Source organism: Haplochromis burtoni, unplaced genomic scaffold, assembly GCF_018398535.1.
Source record: "Haplochromis burtoni strain Fernald_Lab_line unplaced genomic scaffold, NCSU_Asbu1 Contig_76, whole genome shotgun sequence".
Classification (NCBI taxonomy): domain Eukaryota; kingdom Metazoa; phylum Chordata; class Actinopteri; order Cichliformes; family Cichlidae; genus Haplochromis; species Haplochromis burtoni.
In genome coordinates, this window is record NW_024582437.1 from 1,311,613 (window position 1) to 1,337,058 (window position 25,446).

Consider the following 25,446-nt stretch of genomic DNA (forward strand, 5'->3'; position numbering starts at 1 on the left):
ATATAGCCACCTTTCTTTGCAAGGACACTCAAAAGCCTGCCATCCATGGATTCTGTCAGTGTTTTGATCTGTTCACCATCAACATTGCGTGCAGCAGCAACCACAGCCTCCCAGACACTGTTCAGAGAGGTGTACTGTTTTCCCTCCTTGTAAATCTCACATTTGATGATGGACCACAGGTTCTCAATGGGGTTCAGATCAGGTGAACAAGGAGGCCATGTCATTAGTTTTTCTTCTTTTATACCCTTTCTTGCCAGCCACGCTGTGGAGTACTTGGACGCGTGTGATGGAGCATTGTCCTGCATGAAAATCATGTTTTTCTTGAAGGATGCAGACTTCTTCCTGTACCACTGCTTGAAGAAGGTGTCTTCCAGAAACTGGCAGTAGGACTGGGAGTTGAGCTTGACTCCATCCTCAACCCGAAAAGGCCCCACAAGCTCATCTTTGATGATACCAGCCCAAACCAGTACTCCACCTCCACCTTGCTGGCGTCTGAGTCGGACTGGAGCTCTCTGCCCTTTACCAATCCAGCCACGGGCCCATCCATCTGGCCCATCAAGACTCACTCTCATTTCATCAGTCCATAAAACCTTAGAAAAACCAGTCTTGAGATATTTCTTGGCCCAGTCTTGACGTTTCAGCTTGTGTGTCTTGTTCAGTGGTGGTCGTCTTTCAGCCTTTCTTACCTTGGCCATGTCTCTGAGTATTGCACACCTTGTGCTTTTGGGCACTCCAGTGATGTTGCAGCTCTGAAATATGGCCAAACTGGTGGCAAGTGGCATCTTGGCAGCTGCATGCTTGACTTTTCTCAGTTCATGGGCAGTTATTTTGCGCCTTGGTTTTTCCACACGCTTCTTGCGACCCTGTTGACTATTTTGAATGAAACGCTTGATTGTTCGATGATCACGCTTCAGAAGCTTTGCAATTTTGAGACTGCTGCATCCCTCTGCAAGATATCTCACTATTTTTGACTTTTCTGAGCCTGTCAAGTCCTTCTTTTGACCCATTTTGCCAAAGGAAAGGAGTTGCCTAATAATTATGCACACCTGATATAGGGTGTTGATGTCATTAGACCACACCCCTTCTCATTACAGAGATGCACATCACCTAATATGCTTAATTGGTAGTAGGCTTTCGAGCCTATACAGCTTGGAGTAAGACAACATGCATGAAGAGGATGATGTGGACAAAATACTCATTTGCCTAATAATTCTGCACTCCCTGTATAACATGAACAGACAGCAATTCAATAGTACTCACACTGTGTGACTTTACAATGTCAATCAGACACAAAACACAGCCCTGCCTCTTAGAATGGCTACGTAAGCCTTCATAATCAGCCATAAAATCTTTTATCACACCTCCTACATCACCTGATAAATACATACAGAATGACAACATAATTAAAGCTCTGCATCTATATGAAGCTTGCATTAACTCCTCGGGGTACAATTTTTTGTGGTGGAACTATAAATTCCTACTTTTATCTTACAGCAGTTTCTTCTGAAAACATGAAAAAAAAGAAGAAATCACACAATGTCTCCATCCGCTCCAGAGTGCAGTTATGCTCAAATTAATGTTTACAGAAGAAGAAAGTATACTCAAAAGGTTTTCTTTTCTTTCTATGCTCTTCACACATCAATGTGGCAAGAAACAGTCCTATATTCAGTCTTCTTTTTCTAAATTCTCATTATTTTCTTTCTTCCCCCATTCATTCATTCATTGCTCTATCTCCATCTCCTAGTCTAAGTTGTGTCCTGTGTCTCCTTGTGTACCAATGACATGTAATGACAATGGCGTAAGCACCGATCGATAGGAGTCTGCTTTTGGACTCCTTGGCCACGGGGGACAGAGGCCAGCGTTGATAGCTGGGTGACAGGGACATTGTAGTAGAGTGGCGGGACAAGGTGGATAGGGGGTGGATGTAATTTTTCTGATGAATCTTCATCCTTATCCCACTCACCGGTCATAATGCGTTGATGACAGGCTAATGAGCGCTGCTTATGTTGAAGTGCACACTCTGTGACAGCTGTCTTTTATTCCTGCTATAAAAGTGTCCAAGAGCCTCATTTCTCAAACTATAAAGCCCTGTTTATGTGAACTTTGAGGACATGTCCATACAAACCAGATAGCTAGTGTTTACCAGAGATGTATAGTTACACCTTTAGTCTATAAAAAAGGAAAAATATCCCACCTATTTTACACTGTTGTGCATGTACAACCTGTATGTTTATGTACATATGGTCAACTCATCCATCTGAAGTTTCCAGTAGCTTTAATGTAGAGTACTGTTGTAGACACACGTAGTAAGGAAGTGATAAACATGAACAACATTGCAAACAACGGGTCTAAAATGTTGATCTCTGTAGAATGAAAGGTTTCCTCATGCTGATGTTAAACTGCTCACAGTATGGTAGTTTGATAGTTGTTTTTTTAAGATCCGTTGTATAATATCAAAACTTTCAAAACAGTTTTGGGTTTTTTTTGTATTTAAACCAGAGAAAACAAACTGTTTTATCCAATCTCTTCAGAACTTGTTTGGGGGACAAAAATAACTACATTAAATGTTGATGAGAAAATGACTCTTCTTCTCATATGATTTATTAGGTTGGGAAATATTTTTCTAATGAGTTTATGATATTGATTGCTATTTTCAACTCTTCTTCAATAAAGCATCATATTCATGCTGTGAATGGTGGTCTCATTTAGAGTCAAATAAGCATTAAGTCATAGTAGGATTTAGAATTTGACTACCTTTTGATTGGCATATCACAACTGCATGGTATCCAGCACCACTGTACCTAAAGTAACTGGGATTGGTGTTAAACATGTGGCACAGTTTTCCAACAAAATTTTCCCAGAGCTTTTCTAATAGAGCAAGTGATTTTCAACATAGCATTTCTAAAAATATTAGTTTTCTTTAGAAAGCATGAATTCTTTCTATTTGCACGAAAGAACAGAATTATTTCAGTAAAAAAATAAATAAAAAAAAACAACTACCACAGTCAGTGTTATTAGCCCCTCGAGAAACGGACCTTTTTATTGAGCTCTGACACAAACCACTGCTGTGCAATGATGTTCTTTTACTCTGTTATACTCAAAGCTTGTGAAATCAAGTTAAAACTGAGGGATATCTTCCAATTTATACACAGAATAAAAATGCCGAAGACAGAAGACATTCGTTTAGAGGAAAAGAATTGTTGATGCTCACAAAGCAGGAGATGGATATACAAAGTTATCACAGCATTTCCAAGTTTCAAGAACTGGAGTGAGATGTATCTTCAAGAAATTCAGAAAAAGCCACACAGTACAGAAGCAAAATACTTCAAAGACTCTGTAAAGCAAACTAGTGAGAGATGTGTCTAAAGACCCCAGAACAACAGCCAAGACTGAAGTACGCTAAGGGCAACCTGGAGAAGGATTATGCTTACTGGAAGTGCGTCCTTTGGTCGGATGAGACAAAACTAGTGCTCTTTGGACACAGACCAGACATGTTGCTTTTATTTGGAGAAAGAAGGAAGAGACACACAACTCAAAGAACATTGTTCACAGTGAAACATGGTGGTGGGTGTATTATGCTGTAGGGATGCTCCTGGAACTGGGAATCTCATCAGGGTGGAAGGAACCACCAACAAGGATGCATGAAGATTTGAAAAGAAAACTGAGTCTGGATGGTCGCTTTGTCTTCCAACATGACAAATGTTTGAAGACTAACATGTGTCACTTCTGGTAAAGAACTACCTCCAGAGGACCAAGTGAAAATTATTGACTGACCTCCTCAAACCCCTGACTTGAATCCCAATGAAAATCTGTTAGTTGAACTGAAGATCAAAGTTTATGACAGAAGACCATTCAAATCTGAAAGAAGGGTTTTCAAAGAAAAATAAACTTTGGATGTTTGGAAAAGTGTGTAAAGAATTCCTTGCTCTGTCTAACAGCACTTGGGAAATATACATACATATATATATATATATATATATATTTAAGTTTCATAGGGGGAGCTAATAGTTCTCTCCTCATCTGTAAGTAGTATTTGATTCAAGGCTGTTTAACTAATTCCACCATGAATAGCGGATGCTTCTTGCTAACCACGTGAGGCAGTGTAAGCATTAGCTGATGAGCACAACCTCTTTTCTCAGCATCAGTTAAGTACTTTGAAATTAATAATAGGTAAATGTTACATAGTTTCACAATCCTGCATTGTACAATACAGTCACAACCTTGTAGGTCAGTTTGCATCTTCACAGATTCAATGTGTTGCACTCAAAGGTGTGCATACACAAAGTTGAGAAATAAGGGTCTTTATTATTTTATAGCTTTTCAACGATCACCCACTGTTCATGAAGCTATAAAAGCAAGTTGATGAAACTATAACTAATGCTGCCATGCACAGAGAACAGTAAAGGGTATAGTCCATGCAAACAAAGGGAAGCATATGAATGAAGGTGGCACTATGAACGTGATTCAACAGTTTTAGAAAACAAGTCTCAGATTGCCAATTACATCTAAAACAGAAGGACTGAACTGAAGGATGGCTATGGAGGAGGAGCACAGTGGAGGAGGGGGTGGTAGGGTGCTTTCACTCAAAGAAAATAATTTATTTCATTGTGATATTAAAATCAATGACATCGATTGAAAGGTGGCTAAAGGTGAGCGTGTACATGATCCTTTAGCTGTGAGAGGCAAAATGTCCAAAAGGGAGGGAAAGAAAGAGAGACGAGGAAAAGGAGGAGTAGAAGAAGAAGAAGAAAAAAAGGTGGCCAAAGGAAAAAGTCACCTCCTAGTTAACAAAGAGGGGAAAGGGAAGAGGAAAAGAGGAAAAAAGAAAGAAGGAAGAGAGAGAGAGGGTGGGAGGGAGGGAGGGAGAAAGGAAAAAGAGCGGGGCTCTTGCCCAGTGGAATCAATACAGAGAGGTGGAGCAGAGTACAATAGCCTCAGAGGAGAGGAGATTCAGTGGTGCAGGTCTAATACTCTCTGTCTCATACACACACACACACACTCGCCCCACTCTGAATCCTTTTTGCTCTTGCTTTCTCCTGACATTTCCCTCTATATCCTTCCTCTATTTAATTTCTTTCTCCTTCTCTCTTGCTTTCTTGCTCATTCTGTAGCCACCCTCCACCTCGTGCCACCCATACCCAAACATACACACACAGACACAGTCTGTATGCAGAAGGATGCAGAAGAGAGAGAAGGCCTTCTATCCAAAGAGGCTAACCACAACACAAGCTTTTTTTCTCCTGAAACCAGACACTGAAGTCAAAAACTGACACTCCTGCATGCATGCATGCATACCAGCGAATCAACACACACAGATATATTGTTTCTTAAAACCCAGTCACTTTCACACACAGAGGGCAGAGTCAGAGGCACTTGAATGCAAAAAAGAAGAAGAAAAAAAAAGGTGAAGACTTCAACACACACATACAAAACAGCACACACAACTACTCCAGCTCTATCAGCACTTGAGACTAGTGAGGCTTCAATTAGTTCTTGATGAATGAGCCCATAAGATGCCGCTCTCTCATTTCCCTTGTTGCCAGATATCCAAGCAATCAGAGAGAAATGAATTCTCATTGTGGCATGACTGAGACGAAGATGACGGTGGTAGGGCGGTGGTAGGGCGGTGGTAGGGCGGTGGTAGCGGCTTGGGGGAGGAGGGCACTAACATAAATCATTCACCCTCTCCGCTCAGAGCCAGAGCTGAGCTTTGTCACACCAAACCTGACAAGATTTGCCGATTTAACATCTTTTGTTTTTTTGTTTTTTTTAGTGCACACTGCACACATCTTGTCGAAGTATTGCACAGAATTGTTGCATTATGCAAGTTTCTAATTTAAATATATTTTTTCAGAAATGTAAGTTTGTTTCTGGTATAATTGTGTAAAGCAAAGGCAATGCATACTCAACTGAGATAAAAGCTTTAAGAGGGTAAATACTGCAACAACAAAAAAAGTGCCTTAGTTTTTAGATGTTGACTGCCAGCAAATGCAGATTTTATATATTTTATTTATAACGTGTGTGAACATGTTTGTTGCAGTAAAGTTAGACTCACCATCATCAATGATGCTGACCACGACTCCATGTCCAGTAACGTTGTTCCTCCAAACCGGCATCAAATTCAGGTCAGTCGCATCAGTGTACTCACCCTGTGCAAACTATACACACACAGACACATATATACACAATATTATTAAAATGCTAGCATCACAAAAAAAGTATAATTTCCTTTTTTCTACTTTTTTCCAAGTCTACTTGGTGGCACGCTGATATCCTCACAGAGCCTTGGTCAGTATATTTACTAGCAGACACAGTAAATATACTGTAACAATGGCATAAATCAGATATCAACTGCTTTCTGTTTTTGTTCACTGCAAAAAACAGTCAGTGTGCAATAGGCTCTTAACACTGCAGGTAAAAAAAATAATAGAGACAGTGTTAGATTCTTGTCTACTGCAATCCACTGTGCCGCGGCACATAGGTGTGCCTTGAGAAATGGTCAGGTGTGCCGTGGATGATGATCTGGTTTCACCTGGTTAGTACTCTAAGCGATCGGCGTGAGTAACGTGCAGAACAATTACATTCTCTTCCACTAGAGGGCAGTACAACTACCTGCTCTAATTAAATGGGTTGCCAACTGCCATTAAAAACAGAAGAAGACGAAGAAGAAATTACATAATAGTCATGCTGTGAGACAATGCAGCACGTAATAGCAACAGATAAATATTTGAAAAGAAAAAGTAGTCAATCTGATCTGGGTCCTGGAGAAAATTCCAACCCAGGTGAAGGCCCTAGCATGAGAAGTGGTCAGAAGAAAGCACAAAAGGTATAATGGGGACAAACCGAGCCAATTCTACTATACCTGATGTGCGGGGCAAAATTATCAATATGCTTTTTGTGAGTTTTTTGTTTGGTGGTGTGCCGTGTGATTTTTCTAATGTGAAATATGTGCCGTGGCTCCAAAAGGTTGGGAAACACTGGTCCTACTGGATGGATGAATGGTCAAAACACTGTGCATTATTATTATTACTGTACTGTATATGAATATATTACCCTCTGAATTTTTGCTACATGTGCATTAATGGAAATGTTTACTTCAGTCGCTGGGTTATGTTAACTTGTGAGGAAACATGTGCACATACAGTGATACTTTCAGAAACCATATGTACGTTCAAAGTGCCCATAAGAAGCCCGGGGAGTTCATGGACGAGTCACATAGACAGGTCTTTCATCCTTTCACTTCAAACCACACAATCCACCCACACGCACACACACACAAATCCATACACTGCTGTGCAGAAATCCCACCAACGTGAGGCACGAGAACCATCTTGGCAGCTCCCATGAGTCCTAATGGCCCCACACACTACACAGACACATTCCCTTGATAGCTTTAAGTGAAGCTTCAGTCTTGCATCTTCATGCAAACACATTCTCACAGGAGCACAAACCATAAAGGTAGTGCCAAAAGGTAGCGCGCAAGCTGTCTCACCAAAAATGTCAGCAGCTTCCCAAACATCCCCTGCCCACACACACAAAGCCAATCTGATATTCAAAGTGAGTTTTTCAAGAGGCTTCATTTTGTTATCATGATGAAGAGAGAGAGGGAGAGAACGAGGGGGAGAAGAACACACAATGGAAAAAATGGTTACGAGGTGGTGGCAGTGGGTGGTGGTAGTTGTGGTAGGCAGGACTTGTTTGTGTGTGTCTGTGTGTTTGTGTGTGTGTGTGTGTGTGTGTGTGTGTGCTTTCATATGTGTGTGTTTTGGGGGCTGCATCTGGGGAGCAGCAATGCTTTGTTGTTGTTGTGTGAATAAAGCTGATGAATGGAGGCAGCTAGCAGGCTAACGTCCACCATAGCACGAGGACCGGCCCAGGGGAAAACGCACACACAACCAAAGGTACACCAAAATAAACTCACACACACACCTTTGTGAACTTGGATATAAGCCCACAGAGAGGCATTTTGAACACTGATTCACCCCACGCAGTCGTAGAGTGATCACCAACAACATACACACACACACACGCGCAGAATCATGATCATTCTCTGAAGCACTGAAATATACTAATCGTGTGTTTCTCTAGTAAATGAACATTCTGGCACACACAAGCACAAATGCACACATGATCAAAGACATATACCCTTGGAGTTTTGGAAAGTTCATGCAACAAGAGAAAACAACAGTGGCACTTTTTCTATGCAGAAGACACACATGTAAACAGAGTGATAACATAACAATCTCTGGCTTCCCTGCCTTTATCGCAGCTGCCCCTCAGTGAAAACATACACACACTCTCTCTCATATAAACACACAGTAGGCACGCTCAAGATGCTGCGTGGATTTCAGAGGCTTTGAATGAGCTCCTCAGGAGGGGCTTGACTCAGTCTAACAAAAAGGGTACAATAGGCTCCACTTGCCTTGTGTGTGTACAGGTGGGTATAGCCCATCAGGTACAGCTTTTAGCGAACATACATGCCCGACTAGCACACACACACACACAAACATATATTTGTCTGGTCCTGGCAGGCTACCAACCCTGAGCAGATTACTGACCCTCAATCAATATCTACGTCCACCAGAGGCTGATTAAACACAACAGAACGAAAGCAGGAGAGCAGGGCTACTGAGCAGGAGAGAGAGGGAGGGCCAGACAGAGAGAGCAATGTCCTCAACGTTAAAGACGCCTTTCATTTTTCTTGATTAATGAGTGATTGATAATTATGTTCTATTTCTCAGTTCATGCAATCATTCCATAAAGTTAACGTTAATCCGCTTAGTGTCATACTGCATGCTCCAGCACATGAATCATACTGCGCTGCATAAACAATCTTGTCAATAACCTTCTTAAATCGAGAGAGGTGACTATGTGCAACAAAATCGTGCTTATAAGAAAAGAAACCGTCAGATTTTTTTCCCCCTCACTAGTGCTTCATATGCCCCCATCATCTCTCCTGACTTCCTCTGTTTCTGTCTTCACCTCCCTCCACCCCCATCCTGACTTTCACCCCTTCATCTTGCCCTGAGAGCTGAGGTGTCAATCATTCTGTTGCCGGTTGCTCTGGTGAATCTCTGACCCCGCCCCTCCTCCTCCTCGCGCTGCCAGATTACGCCCTCGTACGTCAGTCAAGAACGTCTGCCCTGACGATTGGACGAGCCCTGGTTGCCCTGTATTAGTAATAAACCAGACACTAATACAGGCTGTTGAATTGTTGACTACACTTTGGTAAGAGTAAAAGAATTATTAAGACCTATCAAGGAATTTATAAAGCATAAGTTACATAATGTAACCAGTTGTGTAAATGCAAACATAATCTAAAGAAAAAAAACAGGGACGGGGTTTCTCAATAAGCAGCTTTCCTATTCAGCTGTTTACTGAGCTTTAATATACTTTTTGGTATCAACCGAATGTGTCAGGAAAGGTACTCAAGGCTGTTAAGCGCATACGTTTCTGAAATAAACTGAAACGTGTGTGCTTAAACACATTTTTAAAAAATTAATAACAGCTTACGAAGAGTCATAGACATAACTGTGACAATATAATGACCAGTGTTGGTTTTTTCCCCTCAGAAAAGATTCATTCAACAAACATTTCTAAAGACAGTTCCAGAACTTTGTGTCTTAAAGTTACAGTGTCTAAAATGTTCAATGCTAGATGTCAGTAGACTGCAGATATCAATTAACTGAGGCTTTCTCGCCCCTCCCAATTCAAGTACATAAGTCTAGCTGTAGGAAAAACATGTTTTAGTCAGGTCAGAAAGATCAAAAATATGAAATTTAGACTGTACCCCATAACAACCATGGCCAGCCGGCGTGTTTCTGCTATGTTTGAACCAGATTCGCTCTGGAGTTTTTCCCCATGTGTTAAAGTCCACTGTTTACCTCAACTGTCAATGCCGGGCGAGAAACCTCCACCTTTATTTACTCCAGGAGTGGGGGAACTCCAGGCCTCAAGGGCCGGTGTAATGCAGGTTTAGACGTGTCCTTGATCCAACACAGCTGATTTAAATGGCTAAATGACATCCTCAACATGTCTTGAAGTTCTCCAGAGGTCTGGTAACAAACTAATCATGTGATTCAGGTGTGTTGACCCAAGGTGAGATTTAAAACCTGCAGGACACCGGCCCTCAGGGCCTGGAGTTTCCCACCCCTGATTTACTTTGTAAGGGGCTGTAAAACGTTGTGGACGGACTCTAATATACAGCTCACTGAGTCAGAGAAGCTCACTTCTAAATGATGACAGCCATACTGAGGTCCGTTATTGAACATATGCTGAGCAGTCGGCAAGCGCTACTGTTTTTCGCGCTGTTAGCTACTCTTAGCCTCTTAGCCTGCTGTTAACACAAGAAATATTGTTGGACTCTGACACTTAGCAAATTAGCTCTCATACTATGTAAGAATGTAATCAAATCAGCAGGAATGTGGGATTCTCTTGAACCTTAACATTAGCTGGTTTAATGTGAGCTTATAAACAGCTGTTGTTGTTGTTTAGCCGGCTCTTGTCTGGTGTACAGAGACAGGAAGGTCATCTAATGTAGCTGACAATAACTAACTGCAACAATATTGGGAATAAATAAGTATATTTATGCACATTACAGTTTCGGAGACGAGGCTTGAGATAAGGAGGAAGAGGATGATATCATGCAAACTCTAAAATTAACTTGAAATTCTGATTGAGATGCTAATCTGTGAATTTTGACTACTTGAAATATTTTATAATAAAAGGCTATAGATGCAGCTATTAAATAATTTGTACGTTATTAAAAAATAAGATATTTTATCAAAAAATATGCCTTTTTATACCCAAGCATCCTGTCACTTTGCTCCTTTTGGTCTTCTCAAACATAGTGTACAAGTATCGTCCAAACAGGATGAACAAGACTCTGCAGAATGGATGAGCATGTCTTGTTGTTGCAGCCCAGTTGTGTGTCAGTGTTGCTCCGAGCCTCATCAATCCCTGACATCTGTCTCAGTTCAACATGGACAACCCCCTTCACCTCCTCTCTCGCTCGCTCTTTCCTCCTCCACAATCCCCCCCATCTCTCTATCGTCCGTCTCACTCTCCAGTCACACATGAAAGCCTGCCTGACTTATGCCTGTCAGAGGAACATCCTTCAACATGAAGATGAGAAAAGTCGGGGTGGGGCTTCCAGATAAGACCAATGAACACATACAAACACACACTACTACACATACACTTACACATAAATACACCCACCAGTTCCCACTGCATGGGCCAGAGAGGGTCATTGAAGGTGAGGGACTGGTCACTCTTATTCTCTTCGGGCTGCTTGTCAGTTTCAGACTCTTTCCTGTGGGGACCTGCAAGCACACACAAATATCATGTATAAACGTGTGCATGTAGTCTTTCTTTCCTTGTCCTGAACTCTGACTTCAGGACATCCCTGGTTCCCAACCAGCCTCCCAGATCTCCTTTTTCTCCGCTGAGGTGGAATTCTACTGGCAGATTACCATATCATTAGCATATTATTAGCATCTCATTGCTGCAGAACAGCTTGGCTCGCTGTCTGCAGAAGAGCCATCAGCCCATCAAGGCCTGCACCTTTCCTTCCCTACATTTAATGTTACACCGACTGCCACTCGTTTTCACCCATGCACAACCCTCTCTCTCAGTGCTCTCTACTATCTTCTCGCTATCAGTTTGTTTGATAATTTCTTGAACTGCCAAATTAATTGATATCACACTAGCCTTTTCTGGAAGTGACTGTAATGAAACATCCCACACAAGTATAAATATATCTCAAGTATTAGGATTAATAGGAGATCATTTGGTTCCAAACCAATTTAAATTTTCTTGCACGACTCTCTCCAGTGTAGCATTGCTATGAAACAAATAATAATTACAGTTGCTTTACCTTAATAGACTCTGATTAGGAATTGTGTTTTACCGCATGTAAAACACAAATTTAAAATCTGCCTCTGGACACATGACCCAGTATGCAGAGTGTTGTCAGTAAAGCTAACTTATAACAGTAGAGAACCACAAGTATAGTATTGTTAGAGAGATTCTTCCAAGTCTTTCAGATAAAAAAATACTTTTTTTCATATAAAGTAATGTGAATGTAGTTGAATACCACAATTAAAGACAATTAACAATACGCTAATGTATATCTGGACCTTTGGGAGACGAATGTGTCCCATTCTCATTGTTCAAGAGTCCTGGGTCTCCTTTGTCATATTTATCATTTCATTGTGCATCAAATGTGTTCAACTGATGAAAGCTCTGGACTGCAGACAGGCCAATTCAGTACCCGGACTCTTCTAATATGAAGCCATACAATAGATGCATGATTTAGTTGAGCATTTCTGGTTGAAATATATGCGGCATTCCATAAAAAGATGTTTGTATGGGACTCTATGTCACTTAAAATCTGTATATATATTTCAGTGCTGATGCTTCCTTTCCAGATGTGCAAGCTGCCTTTTCCATAGGCAATAAAGTACCCCCATGCTACCAGAGATGCTGGCTTTTCAACTGAGCACTGACAACAAGCCAGATGGTCCAATTCCTCTTAAGTCCTGAGGCTGTGGCATCTATGCTTTCCAAAAAGAATTCCATACTTCGATTTGTCTGACAGAACAGTTTTTATTTTATTTTAAATGAGCTTTGGTCCAGAGACGACAGCAGTGTTTCTGGATTATGTTCAAGTATGACTTCTTCTCAGCATGATAAAGCTTTAACCTGCACTTGTGGATGGCACAACACACTCTGTTCATAGACAGTTATTTTTGGAAGTATTCGTGAGCTCATGCAGAGTTTTTTCATGTCAGTCATGCCTGTTTTCAAATGTAGTGTTGCCTGAGGACCAGAACAACACAGACATCCATTACTGATTTTCAGAAATGAGGTTGTATTTTTATTAAACATTAATAAAATACGAAATTTTAATTCACCATGACAAATTTTCTTGATCACTTTGCTTTACTGTTTAACTTCAAGTATCGACATGTGTTTAAGTAAATATGCAAGGACAGTATAGGACAAATACATGAATGTAAATCAAATCCAACACAATTAAAAAAGAAAGAAATGTTAAAAAATAATTTTTACATACATTCTCTGGGATTTTAGATCACTTTAGGAAGTAAAATGATTAAACTGTGTAAAATAAAACTGCTCAAGGTTGCCTTGTCCCTTGCAGATGGTGTGGTATGATTCTCTGATTTTATTGTTAATATTATATACTGTAAATAATGAGATATTCAAAGTCTTAGCAATTTTACATTGAGAAAAATTATTTTGAAGTTGTTTCACAATTTCTAGACACATTTGTTTTGCAGACTGAAGAACCTCTTCCCATCTTTACCTCTGAGAAACGCTGCCTCTCTAAGATGGTCTTTTTATATAGCTATATTTATATAGCTAGCAATCACCCACTGATGCTCTTGTGGCAGTTTTTCAGCTCAGGTTAGTATCTATTCATCTTCAGGGATGATATGGTTGAGTACAAATTCACTGAATTCAGAGTATATGAGGACATGCGTTCATATAGTCTGAATTCAAAGAGTTATAACACTAAGATAGCGGTATACTGGAAGCCAAACAGCTGACAGCATTATAGTGCCAGGATTTAAAATGACACAGTACTGGATTTAACAGACTACATATTTTATATATATATACACACTACTGCCATCAAATCCAGCCGCCCACATAACAGTGAATACCTGCAAATTAAATAGAATATTATCCTCCAAAATATTTTCTCCACCATCTATGCTCAGATCTATGTGGACTGAAGAGGTTGTACACCGGTTGTGTATACTTGTAGAAGACAAATATGAACCTCTTCTTCAGCGCACGATGCAGCTGGAACATGACCAGAGGACCCTGAAATTCTTTAATGTTTAAATTTTCATTATACAGTCATTTGAAAAAATAATTACATCCCACTGAAACGGCAGGCTTTTTGGACGTATTTGGACAAGCAAACATTTGATCCACTTTGAAACAGTGCCCACAGATAAGGAGATAATCAAAAGAAAAATATCAAAAGATGCAATTTTCTTCTGTGAAAAGAGTATGCCCACCCTTCGCTTCAGAAGCTAGCATGTCGACCTTTTAACAGAAAAATAAAAAAAAATCTTGTAGGCGTTTTGCTCAATTACCCACCAGTCTTTGACAACGGCTTGCTAAAATTTTTTGACCCTTCTTCCATGCAAAATTCCTTCAGTTGCGAGATGTTTGAGTGCTTTCTTACATGTACTGCCAGTTTCAAATCCCACAACATTTTGATGGGATTTTTCCTGGGGTTTTTTTTCCAATAAAAATTGTTTTTTCTTTTCTAACAATGTCTTGGTGGAATTGTTTGTTTAGGATAATCCTGCTGAGAGGTCCACTTCCAGTTCACCTTTCAGACAAATAACCATATATTATCTTTCAGCTCTTTGATATGATGCTGAATTCATGGCCGAATCACTGACCCCAAGTTGTGCAAGAAAACCACACCAAAGCATGACATTTCCACACAGTTCATATGAGTTTCTTCTCCTCAAAAGCCACCTTTGGTCTGATCCAAACATGTCAACTTTTGTTGCGGCCAAACAACTACTTTTGATTTGTCTGTCCAGTGGACATTTTTCCAAAAGCCCTGGTCTTTACCTTTACAGTCACTGGCAAACTGTGCTGTGCACTATTAAACATTGTGAGGCCAAATTAGTATAATCTCTTTCTGACAATACAAATATACATTTTCCCAACAACATTTGCCAGTTATGGGCAGATTCTGTCATGAGACTTCTTTTAGCAGCGCAGCTCCTGTGATGAATCTGCTGGGGTAGCCGGTCCCAAAAAATCAAATTGGCAGTCAAGTTGAATCTTTCTCAGTTATAGATGAAGTTCTACTTTTTCTGCTTCTTCTGGCTGCTCCCTTGAGTGGTTGTCACAGCAGATAATCTTTCTCCACCTCACCCTATCGCTAGCGTCCTCCAATGTCACACCAGCCCCCACATGTCCCGCTTCACTACATCCTTCCTGCACACGTACAGACCATCTCAACTTTGCCGCTCTAACTTTATCTCTAAAATGCTCGACCTGAGGTGTCTTTCTGATGTACTCATCTTAATCTTATTACTCCTCACAAAAACCTTGGTATCTTCAGATCTGCCACCTCCACCTCGGCCTCCTGCCTGTTCGTCAAAGCAGGTCTCTGCAATTTCTCTTCAGATCTTGATGGTTCACCACACTTCGATAACAATTGGAACACCAGACGCTGGATGTGAGAGGTTGAAATAACACATGTTCCACCTGTCTCTCCCCAAGAAGGCTCTAATCATTGGCACCTAATCAGGAACACCTGATTCTAACATTATCAGTCTGACAGTGTTGGTAATATTGGGATACACTTCCTCTCTTTCATGCTTCTGATTTGTTCTTATTGATTTATTTCTTAACAAATATTTGACAGTGGCTAGCGTAGTGGCTTACACATTTGCCTAATTAGCGAAAGATCCCAAGTTTGTTTCTGTGAAGGGACACAAATCCCTTTGGGGTTTTGTCAGGAAGGGAATGTTGTGTAGAAATCTCCTTTACTGACAAATCTGTTGTCAGTAAAGGAGCAGTTGAATATAGTTATATTTTATAATGACATCTAATATGTAACAACACAACTTCTTATCTTTTAGTCTTCAAATGATTTGTGTTTGCTTGTCCAAATATGTCAAATAGGTTATCTGCAGGTTAAATATATCACGTGTAGTAAGGTCCATATTTTTGAGACATTTTGCTTCTGGACACCAATACAGTGGATTTAAATCAAACAGTCAAGATGTGACTGAAGCTTTAATTGTACTGTATTAAATGTTTAGGAATTACACACATTTGTGCATGTAGAGCCAGTAGAGACTAAAAGGTTATTGGACAATTAACTGATACATGTTTCATGATTAGTTCCCTTCTTATTCCATGGCAACTTAAGCTGACAAAAGATCGGAAGTTGATTCCAGTAGTTCGATGTCCATTTCGTAACTGTTCACTAGAACTCTCAATATGAAGTTATGAAGAAATGTCAGTGCAAGTTAAGGGAGCCATCCTGAGACTGGAATATCAAAATAAACCTCTCAGAGAGATAGCAAAACTTATGTAGTAGCTAAAACAACAATTTGGTAAACATTCTTCATAAAAAGAAGAAAAAAAAAACGACCGACTCAGCAATACCAAAAGGCCTGAAAGACAACTAAAGTGTAAAATTATTTTTTTATTTTTTTTTTTTTTTTTTTAAATGACATCAGAAACAGCAGTATGCGACATTACGTGATGGCAGAGCTTCAGTTCATCCTTTGTCATTTTTTTTTTTTTTTTTTTTTTTTGAATGAGAGAAAGAGGGGGAGAGAAAGAAAGAAAACCAAAGGGGGGAAGAGACGGTGAGAAGGGGGGGGAAGAGAGAGAGAAAAAAAAAAAAGAGAAAAAAAACAAACAAACTCCTGGGTCACCTGTATGGAGAAAAAAAAAGAAAAAAAAAAAACAAACAAACAGAGGAGACAGCAAACAACAAAGAGCAACATAATAATAGAGAAAACAAAGCACCATCACAATAAACTAGCTAGTCATAGATATCAATAGTTACTAAATAATAAACGATATTGTGCAGCACGCAAGATAGACAGCAAGAAAGCTTTAGTCCGCGTCTGTGAATACCCATGTGTACACCTGTGTGCATACCTGTGTGGATCAGCATGCTTGCATTCCAAAGGTTTCTCCATGTAATGATCTGCTAGGGAGTGTGGGGGGGCCACAGCCCCGTCCTCCAGGGTGTGAAGCGGGTATGGAGGAGATCAAAACTCCAGACATCCAGAGGCCCCCAGAACACAAGAGACCATGGAAGACCAACAGAGGGGCAGCCGCGCCACTGTTCCAGTAAGAGCTGAGGAGAGTCCCAGATGAGGGCTCGCCCAGCAGCCGCGGAGCAGAAGCCAGGGGGAGTTGCAGTGACGCGCCCGTGAGCTCCGCCGGCCCCCAGCTGTGCCTGAGTGACCGAGCCCCAGGCCGAGAGGCCGGGGGCACCCCACCTCCAAAGGGGCCCGAGCGAGCCCCAGGCCCCAGGCCCCGACAAGCGGCCGCCAAGGAGTGAGCCGGTGTGTACCCGGACGCCCACCCCCAGACACAAAGAACCACCAACACCGACACCTGAGGGAGTCCGCCACCGGCAGGGGAAGTGGTGGTGGGTGGAGATAGGCCTCCAAACCTTGGAGGGCCTGAGGTGTCCCCAGAGAGGTGGCGTCTGATACCCAACCTGACATATAGACACAGACATACAGGCACACACAGACACAAACATCCATTCCCACCCTCATGCTCTCATATGCACTCACTCCACACTCAACCAATGTGGAGACAGACATAAAGAGACGCTGTACACACAATCACACCCCCCAAGCGTACTCTACAAACCGGGTCTAGGTACCCTTGCCCCTGGAGGGGGGAATTGCACCCAGACCCAGGTGGTGTTACCCTTTTCCCTGCGGTGGGGAGAGGCAGACCACCCCGACTCCGCAGCAGCAGGGAGGCCCCACACCCCAGACCGCAGCCGGACGGCCAACTCCTCCTACTAGATATTCCCATGATTAAGATAAACACCTTCACAACACCCAACCTAGTCAAGAACATTGTCAAGGAGGCAGCAGTATCATTGTTCAAGTCTACAATCAAGATATACCTTAATGAATGGTAATACAGAGAATTTACAACAAAGTGCAAACCACTGGTTACACTCAAGAACATAAAGGCCAGATTAGACTTTGTCAGAAAACCTCTAATAAACTGTTCTGACAAATAGGCTTGAGGAAGAGAAACCAAGATTAACTTGTGTCAGAATGATGGGAAGAGGAAAGTATAGAGGAGGAGAGAAACAGTTTTGTGATCCAAAGCATACCACACCATCTGTCAAACATGCCCATACCATATATATGGTTACTGAAGGCAAAACTCAAGGCTTTCTTTCTGTCTTTCTTTCTTTTCTGACCATCTTTTACATTTTTCCACTATGAATTGTTAACAAAGGAAACCCTGATTACTTTCCTAGTTTCAAATGCTGTATAGAAAATTTATTGTACCAAATCATGAATTCAGTTTACTATTACCATTTGTATTCTGTGCTTGAATAGAGTTTAGGATGCCATAATGAGGCTTTTCCACCCTGCCAAGTAACAAGCATGTTACTTGGCAGGGTGGAATGCTCGTATTTGAGATATTTAATACTGGCACACTTTAATGAACATTGGCAGCTCGAATTCAAAAATACTTGCAAAAACATTGTACTTGAAAAGTTCACATCGGCCAAAGAGTGCATTCTCTTTCTTTATTTCTTTATTCTTTATGTACATAAACACACAGCTGCGATGTTGATCCACCGTATCACGGCTTTTTTATCTCCGTTGTACATTTTCTATCATTTGTCAGAGCGGAAGCTAAGCGGATGATAATACACAAGAACAGACAAGAAAGACTGAGAGCACTGCAGCAGGACGTGAGCCAGCACATTCTTCTGCAAACACAGCCACCAATTCCCATCACACACACACACACACACACAAGCTCATTTTAATATCTTAGTGAGGACATCTCATTGACATAATGCTTTCACTAGCCGCTTACCCAAACGCTAACCATCAAAGGTGAATTCCTAACCCCCAGCCTAATCCTAAACCTAACGTAATTGTAACCCTAACACTAAAACCACATTTTGAGCCTCAAAACTTGTGAGAATGGTCATTTTGTTCCCGTAAGTGACCACTGGTCCCCACTAGTATAGTAGCATGCCAGTTGTTTTCTGTCCTCACAAAGATGTCTAAACATGCACACACACACAGACACACAGTCATCAGTGGTTTACTGTTGTAAAGCTTACAGTGATCTATTCAAACACAGTAAAACACCTGCAAAAGACACATAGATATTTAATATACCTATGATCAAAAGTATTACTTAACTGTACTACTAAAAATGTTTGTAATTCTGTCTATATATATATATATATATATATATATATTTATATATTATATATTTATATAAATATATATATATATATATATAATATATATATATATTATATATATATTATATATATATATATATGCAAGATGCTAGCAGGCAAGGCATACATGGAACGCCATAACCAAGTGGCCGGCATAGTGTACAGGAACATCTGTGCCGAGTATAACCTGGAAGTCCCGAGGTCAAAATGGGAGATGCCCCCAAGGGTGGTGGAGAATGACCGAGCTAAGATCCTGTGGGACTTCCAGATACAGACGGACAAAATGGTGGTGGCTAACCAACCGGACATAGTGGTGGTAGACAGGCAGAGGAAGACGGCCGTAGTGATCGATGTAGCAACATCAGAAAGAAGGAACACGAGAAGCTTGAGAAATACCAAGGGCTCAGAGAAGAGCTCGAGAAAATGTGGAGGGTGAAGGTAACTGTGGTAATCGGAGCACTAGGTGCAGTGACTCCCACACTAGGCAAGTGGCTCCAGAAGATCCCAGGAACAACATCGGAGATCTGTCCACAAGAGTGCAGTCCTAGGAACAGCTAAGATACTGTGCAGGACCCTCAAACTCCCAGGCCTCTGGTAGAGGACCCGAGCCAGTATGTGGCTATTTCACACCATTAAATATTTATTATCCTTATTTTTGTTTCTGCTGTTTTTATGCCTGAGCTTTGAAACTAGCTGTGGGTTCTTGTTTTTGTGCTTTTTTGGGTTTTCTTTTTCTTATAACAGATGTTTCCTGCTTGGTTTCTTTATGTTGCTATTATCAGGTTTTAGTTTCGGAATCTAGTTCCTGTTTGTGGTTTTGTTTATATGTAATTCCTTGAGTTTCAATCTCTGTGTTAAGTGTTCCTGTTTAATTTTGGTCATCTTTTGTGTTTTGTGTTTAATTTAACTTCTGTTGTCTCATCAGCTCTGATTGTAGCTGTGTTGCCTTTGGTTTCCACTCTACCCTGAGTGGTTGTATTTAACCCCTCTGTTTGCATCTATTCTTTGTTGTGCTGTATTGTTGTTGTCCCTGTGTGCTGTCTGCCAGCTGATGGATCTTGTTGACTTTTTGGAATTTGCTATCAGCCTAAATAAAGGTTTGCTTTTTGTTTACATCCATCTACATGTACAGCCTGCTTTTGGGTCATCACTTCTGCAAAACATGACAATAGATAATTAAACTTAAAAACTGTGGCTCAGTAAAGTATCATCACAATAATGTTTTCTTTTGGCATGTCTCTTTCTGTCTTCTTTCTCATTTTGCTAAACATTAGACTCAATCATTCGATTGCTGCATTTCACTTCAGTGCGGCATACTCATTTTTTATGTACTCTCTGAGGACCTGTAACTGAGAAAACCTTCTTAGTATCAAGGTAAAATTTGGCAGACTTTTATGAATTCATTACACCAAACTTAGCTGATTCAGATAGCCTCAGGCACTCACTCATGTTTCGTGGAATAATAAGAATGTATTTTGAAAAAATTGAATACATACTACTTTACCCACTCTGACTTTATTTTTGTGATATCTGCACAAATCCAGCATTGTATTTTCAAGCCAAAATCCTGCAAACACATACAAAATTGTTTTTTTTTTTTGCTAAATACGAATGCTGCAGCTGTTAAATTAACTAACATTTTGCATTAGCTACTTTTCCCATTACCCATTTTTACAGGCAAAAATGTCTCAAAAGACAATGAAGAAGTTCAAAAAAGGAATAAATAAACATGTAAAGGCTTAATGCCACTTTTACCACATTTTCAGCTGATATCCATCCACTGATGTCTGCAGAATGAACATTACCTTGGGCCAGATAACCCACAATGATTGGTCTCACTAGCTTAGGCTACATTAGTTTTGCCTCATAACAAGGAAACAAAGCCAGGAGTCTCATTCCTTCTTGTCTTCTTTCTCTTCTCACCCTCTGGGTTTGTGTGCATATGAGCATTAAAACAGAAGCTGCACCTATGCTGCACCTATGCAGCTTCTGTTTTAGCCAATGAAAATCCAGGTTAAAGCTCAATCATGCAAAAAAGAAATCATATGTGAACATGGTCCAGAAACCATTATCTCTGGGCCAGAAAACTGTCCTGTGGTCAGACAAATCAAAATCTGAAATTCTTTTTGTAAAACACGAACACTGCATCCCCTGGACTAAAGAGGAAAGGGAGCATCTGGTTTGTTATCAGCGCTCAGTTTAAAAGCCTTCATCTCTGATGGTATGGGGGTACATCAGTGCCTATGGAATTGGCAGCTTGCACATCTGGACAGCCTGGATCAGTGCAGGTTATGCATTCCCAACCAGATGACATCTTTTTTCGTCGAAGGCCTTGCATATTTAAGCAAAAAAACAAAACAAACACCCCTCCCACCCCACCCCCCAACTCACACACAGTGCATCTATTACAACAGCATGGCTGCATAGTACAAAAGCTGAGCGTTGAACTGACCCGCCTGCAGTTGAGATCTTTAAGCAACTGAGAACATTTAGATCATCATGAAATGAAAAATATGCCAAAGGAGAGCCAGGACTGCAGAGCAGGAAGAATCTGATACCAGACAAAAATGGAACAACAAGAGGGGATGCTAATGTTAAACATGGCCCTGTCCCAATTTTATTGAGATGTGTCACTGCCCAGCAATTTCAAAATGACATATGAATGATTTATATTTTTCTTAAAATGCTACATTCTTTAAATTAAAACAATATGTTGTGTTTTGAATGAAAAATTGGTGTATGAGAGCTGCAAGTCATTGCATTCTACTGTATTTATTTATATTTCACACCATGTGCCAACCTTTCTGAAATTGAGCCTGATGAAGCCAACTGGCTATTGAAAGCCAAACTAAGAAATACTTTAACTGCAGTTGTTTATTTATGTTTTACGGCCTTTTTATAGTTTTATTTGAAAGGGTACAGCGAAGAACGACAGGAAAGCAGAGGGGGAGAGAGAGGGGAGAAGCAAAGAGCCATGGGTCGAATTCAAACCCGGGCCGGCCGCTCTCAGCCATGGTCGCCTGCTAATCCCAGTGAGCTAAACCAGTGCCCGCCTTCAGTTGTTTATTTAGTAATGGGTATTTCATGGCAGAGGGACTTGAACCAAAGTTTTCTGTGAAAATCACAGAAATTCAGCAAAAACTAATAACTCAGCACAGTGAAAAACAAAGCATTAGTCAGGGAACAGTATTAGTCAAACTTGCCATTGGTAGTGCCATGGTCCAGTCTTGTCACAGGAACTCGTTTGTCTCTGTAATGACAGTGCTGTCTCTGCACCCAGTGAACCTGGAAAGCACACAACGAAAAGAATCAGAGCTCACCTGTAAACTGGAACTATTAGTTTGTAATCTTCTCACTGATAAATGAAGGTAACTGTGAGTATTTTCATGTCTGTGTTCTCCACTTTTCTTATACAGGCATTTCAATTTATTTCACTCTTAGTGGGTGTATTGCGGGGGAATCTGAAGCAGTAAATGTCAAGTTTGAAGTGGTTTGAATATTTGAGCTAGTTCGACTTCTTTTTTGGCAAATTTCCTGCAGTGAAACACACAAATAACGTACCTGCAAACACCTCATGTGTATCTACATGTCGCCAACTGCTTGTTCACAGGAAATCATTGGAAGTCCAGACATTTGGAATAAAATGATACAGAAGAAGATGCTGTGGCCTGATTTAAACTCCATGAATGGAAGCAACCCATCACATATTGGGCTGTAAGGCATATTTTAAATGGGCACTTTACTACTTCTTTACACTGATTTGGAAATATGAAGAAAAAAAACATCACTTCACCTTAACAAATCACCTTTGGCTCATCCCAAAGATGCTCATGCACTACAGCTCTATTAATCATCTGTCTCAATTTCGCTTTTGCAATTTAACTTTTTTTCTTGTTGTAGTTTTACGAGGATAAAAGCAAGACAGTGAGAGGCACCGAACAAATAAAATATTTTGTCCTATTCTGCTTCACACTACTTTGAAATAGAGGGGGGAAATCCATAGCACGGGGAGAGCTGGGCATCTTTATGGAGGAGAGTAAAAGGTTTCCTCTTCATTAGTTCAAAGAGTACTCGCTTACTCTCTCCTTTGCCGTTCCATTGTCCTGGGTTAAAAGCAACAAAAACACCCCCGCCTCACCTACACCTCTGTCCTCCACAACACGCATGTGCACGCATTCACGCGCACGCACGATTTCTTTCATAGGCCGCTGCTCGCAGCTTTGATCTGATAAGAGGCTGGTCCTTGTGAAGGTGGGTGAAGTAAATCAAACAGCAGATCACAGACACGCATACGCGCACGCACATATCACTGTCAGGCCACTATTGTCCTCTTACACTTAAATCAGAGTGGAAGAGGTTGAAAATAAATACTACTGAGAGGCGGCGGCAGTCTTTTATATTCCTAAAAGCCTGCTTGGTTTATTCCCTCTTCACCATCTTCAATTATACTCAATTAACAAAAGCTAGGAGCTGGTCTAACCTTCCCAAAGAAGACAGCTGTTAAAGCTAAGAACTCGTCATACGTGATGTGAAACAGAGGAGAACTCAGGCAGAGAGAAGATGTGATGTGCACAAATCTGCAAATGTAATCAAATGGGTGTTTATTTTAGGTGCAGCGTATTGATTTATGCTAATTTAAGATGATTTAAAGCATAATAAGCTAAGTGTAACAAACACTTGGATTTGTTAACACATTTAGGCAATTCCTATTTAGCAAGAGAAACATTGTTTCTAATTTATGTGTGAGCTATACTATTGCTTTGTTTTGTTTGTTATGAATACAAAAACATGTACCAAATTCAGAGTGCAGCTCCAAACTAGCATTTTACTTAGGATATACTGTGTAGCACAACAGTGCACTTGGTACATATGTATTCCTCTGGATAATCAGAATAACAGAACTGATAGTTCACCTTTCATGCGCATTTATTCAGGACATTCACATAAATGTCATCATGCTAATGCAAAACGGACACGAGCAGTTTCCCAATACAGCATGAGCCAGCCACTGGGGTCCACTGAGACTTTATCGTTGGCATGCAATGGACAGCATCAGTGAGCAAAAGCTTGCAGCTGCCTTTCACTGAGTTTTTATTTGCACGTTGCAAAGCACTTCTAAAAAACATAGTTATCTCTGCAAAGGAGGTTATGTTTCTGGTAGCATTTGCATGCGTGTCGTCATTTTGTCTCTGTAGTTTTTAACAGGTTTTGAGTGAATTCTGCTGAAACGTTGTAGCAGTTTAGAGTGGGGTCGTGTTAACAATCCATTCAAAGTTTGCTTACGTCAACTTAACGATTTATTGGGTGAAAATTGACACAAATCCTTAGGAACTATCATTCTTAGTGTGGTACATATTGTCAACACATAGAAAGTACTGTATAAAGATTTAAAATATTATGTCACATTTGACCTCTGATTAACAAACTGATCTGAAGGTCAAAGTAACAGCGCTATTTAAAACTATGTATCTTATTGCCATTATTTGTATTGACAGTTTGTACTGTCGTATAGGGAATGAACTATGACATACGGGGAATCTAAATTTCACCTCTAAGCTCTACTTCAAGGTCAAACTTTCAGAAAATGGTATGTGTGGTTTAAAAATATCACATTATAGTTTGCATCCAAATATCATGTCACATTTGACCTCTGACCTCAACTTTACATTTGACTTTTGTCTTATTTCAAACTAACACCAAAATGTGTTATTTTGATTGCACTACAAACTTCTTAAAGTGCATTCAAAAAGAACAATGTAAACTAAATGAATATGTACAGAATACAATACTATTATTATTAAAAGTAAATACTGTAGAGTGAGCTGCCATGGTGGAGGTTTGCACTCTCTGAGTTCTTCTTGTTTTATTATATTTCTGTTTTAACTTATATTCCACCATATATACAATATGATTGTGGGCTTTTAAATACACTGGTTAAAGAAAGTGTTAACAGGAATATTTTCAGATGCATCTCAAACGTCAGGTCAAATTAAACTGGGAGTAGTATTGGTAGGCTATTGAAGATAAAACCATTTTCAGCTGGCTAACCAGTTAAACACCAGAGCGGTGTGTGGCAATAGTTCCCAGAAACTTTTAGAGAAAAGTATTTCCAAAGTCACTCTATTTACGTTGGTTTCCAAAAGTGAAACCAATGACAACGGGATGGATGAAAAATTTCCGTGGAGGCGCATAAACTCGCTGGCAAATAGTGAGTGTGTGCACGCATGTGTGAGGGTGTGTGCGTGTATGTCCCAATAGCCTTGTTAAACCCCTTCAGCCTCTCCTCTCGGGGAGCAGCCAGGACATGGTGATCAATACACATGATAGGGAGCTAATCGCTCTCTGTCAAACCAAGCCCTGCCATCTACTAATGGCACACGCTCACTGTGTGTGTGTGTGTGTGTGTGTGTGTGTGTGTGTGTGTGTGTGTGTGTGTGTGTGTGTGTGTGTGT

The 25,446-nt window shown here is 40.5% G+C and overlaps 1 protein-coding gene across 6 annotated transcripts in view; it reads right to left on the bottom strand.

Moving 5' to 3' along the window:
- LOC102288865 (furin) overlaps positions 1 to 25,446 on the bottom strand; it is a 208,697-nt gene that overhangs the window by 153,793 nt on the left and 29,458 nt on the right. For 5 of the 6 annotated variants that reach the window (XM_014334224.2, XM_042221864.1, XM_042221861.1 and 2 more), the window contains exons 4-6: positions 22,198 to 22,279; positions 11,221 to 11,324; positions 6,056 to 6,158 (exon numbers count right to left, since the gene is read on the bottom strand). In XM_014334224.2, the coding sequence (XP_014189710.1) occupies positions 6,056 to 6,158; positions 11,221 to 11,324; positions 22,198 to 22,279 (289 nt within the window). Of the gene's footprint in view, positions 1 to 6,055; positions 6,159 to 11,204; positions 11,325 to 22,197; positions 22,280 to 25,446 lie in introns of all 6 variants that reach the window. The other variant, XM_042221865.1, reaches the window with a different exon arrangement.